Genomic DNA, 12,389 nt, shown 5'->3' on the forward strand with positions numbered 1-12,389 from the left:
CTATGAAAATAAAAAACCATTTTTGACCTTTTAAAGACACAAAACGTGAGAGACCCCATACATCAGAATGAATCAAAGCACATGGAACTAAACTTTTATTAATAGAAGGAGCAAAATAAGCTCTGTGTTATTTTCCAAGTTGAAAAGACTCACACTAAAAATCAAACACATTATTTTTCTCAAATATAGAAGGAAATAAATGCTTAAGTAGTAAAAAGGAGAGATGTCCTAAACGACGGTGCCACAGCCAAAGGTCTTCCTTGGTGGATGGTAACTAAATAGATGAATAAGCCAGCTTGTCTGTCTGATCCAGAATGTAGAGACCATGTTTCGCTCTACCACTGACAATCATCTTCCTCGTGATAAGGTCCTAAAAAAGACAATGATCAGGAAAAAAAACATCACGCTACAATTCAAGTCACAAGTAATACGACTCAAAGATAAAAAAATTAACACTAAAATTGGGAAGATAAAGGACAAAGGATAAAGGAAAGAAAGAGGTGGCATGAATTAAACATTTCCCTGACACAAACGAAATGGTACCATTAGCAATACGCACTTTTTCCTGACCTGAGGAGGGATTATACTCTGAGAACAAATGAGATAAACTAGACATATGATCAAAGTACTAGAATCAATGCACATGAAGAGGAAGCCAAGTTACCTGAATTGGCAAAGGAAGAAGAGGATGCACCTGTGGTGGAAGTGGAGGCTCGACGGTCTAGCAAGTGATGAAAAGCAATCTCAAAATCTGAGACAGATAACCCCGAAAGATCAGTAACAGGTGAGACAACTAAAGATGGTGACTCAACCGTGTCTGAAAGATGTGCCCGAGCATTGGCCCCTCGGCCTCTAAACTGACTAGACCTATCCCCTCGAGTACCAGGACGATCTCCTCGGCCACCAGAAGGAGTCCCATGCAACTTTCAACAAGTCTCTCGTGTGTGTCAAGGTCTATGGCAGTAGTCACAAAAAAGATTATCCTTCTCAGAAGAAGGACGAGAACCACGAGTCACACGCTCTCGATCGCGAGGGAGTGCAGAAACAAAGGCCGAGCGATCAATAGTGGTAGAAGGAAGCATCGTAGAACATCGACTCCTCATTCTGCACAAAAGTAAAGGCTTTCTAGAGAGAAGGAAGCATGTCCATGCCAAATACTCTGCTCCGAACTAGATCATATTCCACATTTAGGCCTTCTAAGAACTTGGAGACCCGCTTTTGCGCCACAAACTTTCGATAACCAACAGAATCAGTGGGACAGACAAGCTTGTAATCCTGAAGGAGATCAAGCCGCTTCCACCCATTGCTAAGAAAAGTAAAATACTGGAGGATAGTCATCTCACCTTGTACCGACCTTTCAAAGGAGCGACGTAACTCGAAAACCAGTGAAAAGTTCCCCTTCCTGGAGTAAGTAGTAGCTACAACCTCCCAAATATCCTGGGCAGTGTCCATAGACAAGTAGCCCTCTCCAATCTCTGGTACCATAGAATGGATCAACCAACCCATGATTAGAGAATTGGCGATCTCCTACTGGCCATAACTAGGATCCGTGGTATCGGGTGTCTGCATCCTTCCATTAACATACCTCATCTTCTCTCTGCTATTTAAAAAAATAGTCAGACTCTCCAGGCTAGATAATTCTGACTATTGAATAAAGAGGTGGTGATTTTTAGGCCAGGATTGAGGTCATCAGTCATAGTAGGAGGTATAACGAGCTCTCGCTCTTAGGTAACTGAGAAGTAGTTGACTCACTAGTGGAATTTGCCATGGATATTCTACTAAGTAACCTTCAAACCCAGTGCCAATCACAAACCCGGAAGATGGTCGAGGAATAGTAAGCACTATGACCACGAAAAAAATATTAGAAAAATTAAGAACTCATTTTTTTTTTTTTTTTAAATTTTTTTAGAGAAGAAGTAAACAAGACTATTTAGTATAACCTGGTTAATACATCAGCAAAGCTACGAATGAAGTCAAAACAGGGGTTGTCGGTTGGGCAAAAAAACAAGTCTGTCGAATGACACTGATGCAGTCGGCAAGGCTAGGACAGCCAGCAGGAGTGATCGACTAGGCCAGGCCTGTCGGCAGTGACCAACTACGCTGGGGCAGCCACCGGCAGTCTTCAGCAGCTATCGACTGGGCCAAGAAGCCCTTCTGCAGTGGCCGACTAGGCTAGGGAAGTTGTTACACCTGTCAAAACTGAATAGGTAGTTTTGTAGTGGCTGTGAGGTGAATGGATTTAGGTTTGTGGCTTTGATACCATGAAAGTTTTAGAGAATAAAAAGAGATAGGGAATGAGTGAGACCTCATCCCCTTTTATATTAAGAATAAAGCATAATTACAGGAGTTCCATAAGACACGAATTAGGGGAGAGCTCATTACAGCCCATTACATCAATCAAGGAATAAAAACAAATCAGAATAAAATATATAAATATAATTTCCTATTCTAACAAACATCACTTCCATAGAATGAACATGTTCAATAGAACTGCAAAATCGAACAAATTACTTTTTATTCCCAAAAAAAATTAACCAGATTAGAGTAGAAGGAACCATACAGTCTGGAAGTCTCTACTTTGGAGCACTCCAATTGAACAAAGCCTAGCAACAAACGGACGTATTACTTCCAAAAGCATATTATTTATTTCAACAGCGTCTTGGCCCATAGCAACCTAGCATTACAACAATAATGTCAGACCCATAACTAAGCTTTTGTGAACATTGAACTTCAGCACAAACAAACTAGTACATACCTCTATTAATTCAATCTTTCTGTCATGCACATATGGGATCACATCATGGTCATTTTCATTACGATATTCAAGTGTTGAGATTTGTAAGTTATCGATAATTTGCTGGATGGTCTGCTGCTTTGCTGAATAATCAAAGCCATGAAATAATAGATCTACAAGAAACTTAACAAAATCCAAATATAATGATAACTAACTTACATCCTGGTGTTGCAGTTAAAGCTAATATTCTGAGCTGCACAGGTACAGCCATCAACTACAAATTCAAAGCACCATCACTATCTAAAACAGTAAAATTTATCCACAAATATGAAATTACACACCAACCAATAGCAGATGGGCAGAGTGACAAAGCATTAAGGAGGGATAGAAGAAATGAATTTACAAACCTCACGAACTGCCACACAGTAGGAATAATTTCCCATTGCTCGATGAGCCTCATCAATCACCAAACACACTAGGTGTTTAACCAAACATGTACCTATAACAGATTATTTTTTAAGTAAAGCCCAGGGAAAAAAACAGAAAAGAAAAGAAAGTTGCACAAGCTATGTAGAAATTAAAGAGTTTATACAATTGTTAGTATTATCATTGTTATTATATAAATGCTTGTTTATGAAAAAATATACTAAATAGCTCTTCACTTTATTTTCACAAAACAAGTACCAAGACATAAATAAATAAAACCGCTACATATTTACGAACCATTTATTCATTTTTTTTTAGGTACATGTTATAAAGACCAACAGCTATACCAGCAAGAGGGAGAGTTTGATTAACTTAGACGCATGACTTGAACACTAGGAAGGTTAAAAGGAGGGGACTAAATGAAGTAACGATCCTTCCAAAAGCAGTATATAAGGCATAGAAATCCGAATTCATTGGGCCTTTTACCTAATCAAATAGAAAGCTCCAAGGGAGAGCCATATTCTACTAACCCAAACTATCACATTGAATAAATCCTTGTCTAAAGAAGGAAATGACCCTAGATAGGGTTGAATGGCAAAATATGACATGTAGAAGACAACCAATGCTTGGACGTAAATTGGTATATTTTTATCAAATTTCAAGAGTTTATTTCAAGTCATTTATCCAAATCAGCCACCAAACTAAAAATAAATGGAAAGGAGAGAAAGAAAAACTTAAACCAACATATTCCAGTTTTTCAAAGTATGTTAATGAAAATTCATACTAGTATGAACTCATCTTAATGAGTTTCACATCTATTGCTTTTTTTTCTTTTTTCTTTTTTTTCCTATTCCTAATTAATTCCCTTGACTCCACACCTTACTATTATCCTCCATGCCTAGAGAGCTAAAATCAATTACCGATATTAACATGAATGTATTCAAGAAGTCAGAATTTTGACTTCATATTCTATATACATTGCCAAAGCATCATCAAAGACTCAAGACAGATTTGGATAATTCCAAGATCCATTCATTTGTCTTCCAAAACATATCAGAAGTGCATTCAAGAGATTCACCAGATTGAATATCCTTCTCCAGTACTTGTGGAGTAACAAAGAAAACACGTTTATCTTTCCAAAGGCATGCTCTTCTCGTAGGACTCGTTTGACCTGTCAAATCTATTGTCCATTCCTGCAATCAGTTCAATACCAAACTTCTCAAGATATGTAGATGATTCTGATTATGTAAATCATCCGATTAAAAGCCCAGATTGGGCAAACAACCTCACGGAAGGAAAAAAAATAGTATCTTACTTGAGGTATTCCTACAATATTATGGCATGCTTCTATTTGTTGCATAACAAGCGGTCGAGAAGGAGCAGAAAAAACAATTTTTCCTGCCGTGGAAACACCAAGATGCATGTCAATGTTCCAGAACTGAGGGTCATAAACCAATCCTAATAAGAAAAATTAAATAGGGAAGTTGTCTGTAATATACAGGACTATCAGGCTTTGCATATAACTGAAGATTTATAAATTCAAACACTTCTCAACAAGCTAAGAAGCAACATCTTTAACAAACAGTAAACAACAGTTCAAGCAAATTAATCATGACTCAAATTCATTGCATTCAATCAACATCAATGCTTCATCAAGAACAGTGGATCAAGTATTTCAAAAAAAATTATGGTTAAGCATAATTATTGTAATAGTCGGCTTCTAGAACTTCAACTTTGATTTCAACTGCGTTAATAAGTGATTTTCACTCATGGAAGATTATAGATGCTTGTGGAAACTAGGATCCCCTATATTTTGACAAGATGAGAGGTGGAGCAAGATAAAAAACAACGCCCAATTAGTACACATTAATGTGTGTTTGGGAGGGAAAAGATTGAGTACACACCTAACCTTTTAGCATAATGCACAAAGTGGTGGCCCCAAGACTTGAAACCATAACCTTAAGGTTATTAGGCCAAGTCTTAAGGTGGAGCAAGATATGGTATCATAACTATACAAAAGTATCAGATTGCAGAATCATCAATCGATTGATATTTAAGACAAGTCTTAGTAATCAATATTATAAAGGCACCCCGTTATTCCCTCTTTCATCAATTTCTAAATGCAAAACCAATATAAGAAGCACTACTAGAACTTCCAAAACCTTTTTGCAAGACAAATTGCTCTATGCAAGCACTCTGGTGTCTATTTCAGCCCCAGGTCATGAAATCATAAATTTAGATCTTCTTTACAGATATCTTGATTTTATGTATTTCCCTCCACAGGGCAGTGGAAAGAAGAAATGGCAACTCAAAGGAAAACAAAACAATAGAAACAAGAGATGATTCTTGTTAAAAAATAAAGAGAAAAAGAGAAAAAGAGGAGGGGAAGAGAAAGAAATTTACAGTGTGATTCCTCCTCGACATAAATCAAGTTGCAACATCATCCCACAATTTCAGTGCTAAAGTGCCTATCCACCTAACTACTTACTGACTAAATATCACTTCTCAACTTTCATTTATTTGGAATCCTTTTCCTTCTTTTGCTAAGGATTTCATCTTTACACTATTCTCTTTTTCACTTGAATAAGATAAGCCAAAATAGTCAAGAATAGAAATGTGAAACATAAGTGATCTCGCCTGGATTGGGTTGAAACTAAAAAGGGAATATCTACAGAACCATCACTGTGTTTGGTTTCAATTTTATGGACATTGAGTTTTTTGTTTTTTGTTTTTAGTTATTTTTAGTGAATATTTTTTAAATTTTAAGCACTTTTTTTTATTTTTTTAGATTCACCTTACTTAGGCCTGGTTTGGCATATTCTAAAAAAGTCAAAAAGTCAAAAAGTCACTATCCTATTTAAGTCACATCATCTTATTTAAGTCGCATCACCTCTCTACCACATCACTTCAAACCCAACCTATATTTCATAAAAAGTCAAAAAGTACATTTATTTAGAACATCCCAAACAACCCCTTAGGTGTATCTAAAAAGTAAAATATCTGTAAAAAAAATATTTTAAAAAATCAATAAATACACAAGAATACGAAAAATGCACCGAATTTTCATTTTTTCTTTTTTTCTTTTTTTTGTATTTTGGTATTTAGTGAATTTTTTAAAGATTTTTTTTCACAAATATTATACTTTTCAAGTGTACTTAGGTGTATCTAAAAATTTTAAAAATTACTTAAAATATTAAAAAAAAATCAGTGAAAACAAAAAAACACAGAAAACAAAAAGTTCCAATTTTCTAAAAAGTGAATTCAGAAAACTCCAACCAAACAAGCTGAACCTGAGTAAACTTACAAACCCTTCCTCTTTACTTGGTGATTTGCAGAACAGATACCTTCTTAAAGCTGAGAAAACTTGTGAATCCTTCAACATTATTTGATCATCTTATTCAAAACTACAATAAAAAGAAGAAACAAGAACTTGTGTTCTCAATTGTTTAAACCAAGGCAGCAACAGTTTATTCTTAAGGGTAAATTACACTAACCTCCCTTAAAGTTCAGGAAAAAAAAACAAAACTCCACAAATTCGACATAATTACACTATACTCCCTTAAGGTTTTAATTCACCTGACACTTAGCCCCCATTTCATTAATTATTTATTAGTCATATGGATGAAAAAATTGTGTTATCTCTTTTACACTGAAATGCGTTATTTACCACAGTTTATCTTTGAGTCTACACCACTTCTATTAGTTTTGTTTCGTTTAACCTTACTATAGGGAGGTCAGTGTAATAATGCTAAAACTTATTGTATTTTTTCCAAATCTAGGGGGTGGTGAGTGAATTTCGCTAATTCTAATCATCACCATTTCATGTTTGCATGGTAGTTAAGATATTCTCATATGATTGCTGCAACCTTAACTTTGAATATGCACTTAAAGAAAAGGAAAACATATGCATTATACTTAGCTAGATTGACAAACACAAATCTAGCTAAAATTAATGTAAAGATAAGTTGGAAGCACAAGAGAAAGGTAGGGATAAAAGAGTATTGTCAACTACATGGCATTCTTTATTAGTTGTTGTAGGTCCAAAGTAGGGTGCCCCCACTCCATTAACCAAATATATCAACCATGCCTATCTGCGTTTGTCATAAAGCTATAAAAATTACACTTATCAACTATGGAGTACTGTGCTAGCTATTCAAATTATGTAACAAATGGGCGAAAACAAATGCTAAAAGAACCAATTGAAACTAAGTGACACATGAAGAGGCAAATATATTAACTTCACACAACTAGGTGCATGAAAGCAATAGAAAAGTGTAATAGACTATTGGAATACCTTCTGGAAACCATCTAAAGTAATTATACATTACAACAGCAGCAATAAGAGTTTTCCCAAGTCCGGTTGGCAATGCCACCAAGGTATTTGAAAATAGGGCTGTCCTGGTTATGGATAGTTGATAATCACGAAGAGGAACATTTACTGCCAGGGGGGAAAGAAAGAGTAGCATATCAGCTTATTGTTGCAAAAAATGATTATAAATATATATTTCCAAGCCCAAACCCGGTTTTAGTGGGACGATCGTGCACAGTTTTACCCTTTTATATATCTCCTACTAGCTCATACATGCATTTGTATGCCTAGACATATAGGTCTATATTAAATCCACACACATAAGAGCATCCCCAATCCTTACTCCTTTTTTTTCCATCAATTTGAGTGAAAATTTGGTTCAAAGCTTGATTGGATATGGACCACTCCAATCCTTACTCTCTTCTTTCAATCAAATCTTTTTGAAAAATCTCAACCTTGAAAACCTGCTTTAACCATTTTTTATGAAAGAAAATCACCTCCCATTCTATACTCCTCTTAAAATTGCAAGAAATTTGAGTAAAAAGTAGAAATGTGGTGAAGGATTTGGTTCATCCTTGGTTTGTTGAAAATTTTGCCTCTCTCGTGATTTGATACAAGTTTGATGTCATGATTGGAGCTCACTTTTAACTGTTTATCATCGAATTTGGATTGGAGATGCTCTAATATGTAGTTTCTAATACATGTGTACAAATTTTGCCAGTATAGCAAGATAAACCACTGCCTCACAAATAAATAACTAGTAAAAACCATTTTCACCAAACTACCCAAAAACCCACTTCCCCAAAACAAAAGTAGATGGAAATTAACTATAGAACAGTGAACAAGACCTGGGTAAATCCATGTTTTGGCAGCCTCAGCATCAATATTAAGGCAGCTGACCCCTTCACTACCCTCGTACTTATTAGGGTCAATGTCCCCAACGTTCCGATTCTCTGGTGGAGCACTCGGGCCAGGCTTCCTGATGAATTTATCAAGAGTGGATTGCCTGGAAGGCAAAGATTTAATGTGGGTATTGTTAGAATATGGAATGTTAGTGGTTAAGGGGGGCTTAGTAGAGAGTTGATGGAGAGGATGGTGATGATGAATTGGGTTTGAAGTGGATGGATTGGTGGTGGCCTGGCAAGCGAAATCAATCTCTCTAACAGCTGCTTCCCAATCGAATTCCTATAAAGAAATTAGAGTTTATGAGAAAGAATGAAATGGAAGAGATATATGCATATATATAGGGGATAGAGATGAATTGTACTCACATCTTCGTCGTCAATGACATTGTGGATAATCGTTGAAGCCATTAACACGATTGAAGAAACCCTCCTCGAGTGACGGAAGTGGAGAAGAGCGAAAAAGGGCAGAGAGAGAGAGAGAGAGAGAGAGAGGGCGCGCAAACTTCAGAAGGTCATGTCAGCGCCTATTCTCTCCGCTTCAATTATCTTCTTTTTTTCTTTTTTTTTTGAACTCCCTTGTGAAGGAAGTTTTAAGGCGAAAATAAAAATATAAAAAAACAAAAACAAAAACAAAAACAAAAATTAAGTTAAAAGTTTAGTAAAGGTTTAAAATTATAATTTGATAATAGAGTTATATTCTAAATTTATAAGTTTTGGAATTATGATTTGAATATAAAAAATTTATTTGGTTATGAGTTTTGAAAAGAGTTTTGAATTTTTAATATGATATATGAAATGAGAAAAGTTGTTTGGTTATGAGTTTTGAAAAGAGTTTTCAAAACTTAGGCTAAGTTTGGCATCTTTAAAAAAATTCAAAAAGTCACTATTCTATTTAAGTCACATCATCTTATTTAAGTCACATCACCTCTCTATCACATCACTTCAAACTCAACTCATATTTCATAAAAAGTCAAAAAGTACACTTGTTTAAAACATTCCAAACAACCCTTTAATTCAAAAACTTATAACTCATAACTAAACACAAAAATCAAAACTCTATCAATTCAAAATTCATAATCAAACTCTTTTTAAAATTCAATTCAAAAAAATAATTTTTTTATTTAAAAAATTTTTAAAATTCTGAAAATATTTTTGTATTTAAAATATTACAAAATATGTATTATTATTTGTTAAAAAAAAATATTCAACTAGTGTTTTAAAATTACTTTTATTTGGTTGGAACTTTTTTTTAATTCCACAAAGGAATATTCAACTAATGTTTTAAAATTAATTTGGTTGGAACTTTTTTTAATTGTTTTATTTAAAAATGTTTTTTATTTTTTAAAAATTACTATGAAAAATTATTTTATTTTTTTTTTGGTTAATTTTAAATAAACGTCCAAAGAATTTGTCATTTTGATCTAAAAAATATAATTTCTGTATTTAAAAAATATCAAAAATAAATATAATTTTTTTTCCAGATAACAAGTGCCAGTTCCAAAAAAAAATTCCCGATCAACTGGCCAGACTTCTAGGGAGACAACCGGGTCGACCCAAAAAATTTTGAAAACTGACTGGGATGAGCTCTACCAAAGGTATTGTGAAAGGTGTTTTGAAACGTGAGTTTAGAATTAATTTTTAAAAACTCCATCTAAACAGAGACTTCACATATAAGGGTGGAACTAGAATTCCAGAGCTACATCAAGCACCGCCTAAGTTTGAGCATTTTAATAAAATAAAAACTAATGGACCGCACACCAGATAAATTAATTTCTACCGTACAATCATTCACGTAAAAAATTCAATGTAGGTAAGTTTGGTTTAACAGACTTTTCCTTTAATAAAACTAATAAAGGTATGATGTAATTTTTCTTTGGTTTTTTTTTTTTTTTTTCAAATTAACTTTTGGAGCAGTAGTTTTTAGCTTTTTGTGTTTTACCTTTTTTTTTTTTTTTTTTATAATAGTTGCATTGGCCAAAACATATAAGTGGGTACTAAATGTATGATAAAAGAATAAAAATTAGTATAGAGATTTCACCTATTATTTAAGGTTGTATTTGGTAAAATTTTGTAAATATGATTTGAGAGTATGAGTCATATTTTGAGTTTGTGAGTTGTAGAATTATGATTTGAGTGTAGAAAATTTGTTTGGTTATGATTTTTCAATAAAGTGTTGAATTGAGTTTTGAATTGAGTGTGGAATTGAGTTTTGAAAGTTTGATTTCACATGTGAAGTAAGAAAATTTATTTGGTTATGAGTTTTAGAAAAAAATTTCAAAACTTAATTCAAATTGTTATAACTCATAACAAAATACACTACTTTCACACTATTGAAAATTCTGATCAACACTCATAACCAAACTCTTTTTAAAATTTAATTAAAAAATTTTATTATTAACAGAAAATAAAATTAATCAATTTTTTAATTGAAAATACTACCAAGGAAATAATTTTTTTTCAAAATAAATATTCAAAATATTTAAATAATTTAAATAATCTAAAAAATTTAAATCGTAAAAAATTAAAATAAATATTCAAAAAATTTAAATCGTAAAAATTTAAATAATTTAAATATTCAAAAAAATTTAATAATTTAAAATGTTAATATTTTAAATTTAAAAACAACTCTACACTCAAATCGTAACCAAACGCATAAAACAAAACTCAATTAAGAAATTATTTTTAAAACTTATAACCAAACATATAACTCGAAACTCCATACTACTTTCACAACTCTACACTCAAATCGTAACCAAATACATAACAAAAAAATTAAAATATTTAAAAATATTTTTATAAAATAGAGTTTGAATTTATTTTTATAAAATATTTTAAAATTTTAAAAATTAAGGGATTTTTATTGATAAATTCACCTTAGAGTTGTTATAACCCATTAAGTCCACAAAGGAATATTATAATCTGATTAGTCCCATATACTTTTCTTTTTATTCCATAAAGTCCATTTTTTTAATTTTATATTTTTACTTGGACTATTATGCCCTTATATATATATATATATATATACTGTGTTAATACATAACACGTTCCCTGTGATTTCGTGGATTCAGTTTTGGCACTTTCTGTCATTTTAATTCAAATGGATACGTTTCTATCTTGCATGTTCGTTCTGAGGCTTTGATGTGCTAGGGTTTCATTGTTGCTGTTGTAGTCTGGTTCGGTGATTTTCAAGTGAAGACGACGAATTTGAAGGTGTTCGGTTCTCAGATTTTCTGGAGTATAACTACTTCAAAGCAATTGTTTTCGAGTTTTTGGACGATTGTAGGATTGCATGATTAAGATTAGTATTATTTTGGTTATTAATACATGTTCACTTTATGTTTTGATTTGTATGATGGATCAGATGCTCTGTTTTTTTATTGATACGGATCGGATGCTCTGTTTTTTCAATTATATGCATCATACGTGATATAATTCAGAGTATATAGATCAATGTGAATGTTTACATCGTGGTCCTGTGGAGGTGATCAGATTAGTGATGAATGTGGATATTCTATAATTCAGAGTATGTGGAACAATGTGAATGTTTACATCGTGTTAGTATTATGTGAAGAATGTGGATGTTAACATTTTACTTTGATGTTTGCTTAATGAGACTCTGTGTGAGTGATATAATTCACAGTATATGGATCAATGTGAATGTTTACATCGTGGTCCTGTGGAGGAGAGGTCATCGAATTAGTGATGAATGTGGATCATCTATAATTCATAGTATGTGGAACAATGTGAATGTTTACATCGTGTTAGTATTATGTGAAGAATGTGGATGTTTGCATTTTACTTTGATGTTTGCTTAATAACGCTCTGTGCGGGTGATATAATTCGAAGTATATGTGTCAATGTAAATGTTTACATCGTGTTAATATTAATGAAAGAATGTGGATGTTCTCACTTTGCTTTGATGCTTGCTTAATGAGGCTCTGTGTGGGTAATATAATTCAGAAGATATGTATCAATGTGAATATTCACATCTTGTTAATGTGAATTATGGATTTAA

The 12,389-nt window shown here is 33.0% G+C and overlaps 1 protein-coding gene across 5 annotated transcripts in view; it reads right to left on the reverse strand.

Annotated features, from left to right (window-relative positions):
* The window catches only part of FANCM (DEAD/DEAH box RNA helicase family protein), a 28,050-nt gene extending 19,132 nt beyond the window's left edge, over nucleotides 1–8,918 (reverse strand). For 2 of the 5 annotated variants that reach the window (XM_082920533.1, XM_028242397.2), the window contains exons 1-9: nucleotides 8,741–8,918; nucleotides 8,318–8,654; nucleotides 7,455–7,598; nucleotides 4,476–4,558; nucleotides 4,239–4,353; nucleotides 3,142–3,233; nucleotides 2,954–3,008; nucleotides 2,756–2,877; nucleotides 2,561–2,674 (exon numbers count right to left, since the gene is read on the reverse strand). In XM_082920533.1, the coding sequence (XP_082776659.1) occupies nucleotides 2,561–2,674; nucleotides 2,756–2,877; nucleotides 2,954–3,008; nucleotides 3,142–3,233; nucleotides 4,239–4,353; nucleotides 4,476–4,558; nucleotides 7,455–7,598; nucleotides 8,318–8,654; nucleotides 8,741–8,782 (1,104 nt within the window). In that variant the 5' untranslated portion in view covers nucleotides 8,783–8,918. Of the gene's footprint in view, nucleotides 1–2,560; nucleotides 2,675–2,755; nucleotides 2,878–2,953; nucleotides 3,009–3,141; nucleotides 3,234–4,238; nucleotides 4,354–4,475; nucleotides 4,619–6,504; nucleotides 6,526–7,454; nucleotides 7,599–8,317; nucleotides 8,655–8,740 lie in introns of those variants that run through there. The other 3 variants (XM_028242396.2, XM_028242395.2, XM_082920534.1) reach the window with 2 other exon arrangements.
* Nucleotides 8,919–12,389: the final 3,471 nt, after the last annotated feature.

Source organism: Camellia sinensis, chromosome 3 (genome assembly GCF_055761805.1).
Source record: "Camellia sinensis isolate YWXY chromosome 3, ASM5576180v1, whole genome shotgun sequence".
NCBI classification, from domain to species: Eukaryota; Viridiplantae; Streptophyta; class Magnoliopsida; order Ericales; family Theaceae; genus Camellia; species Camellia sinensis.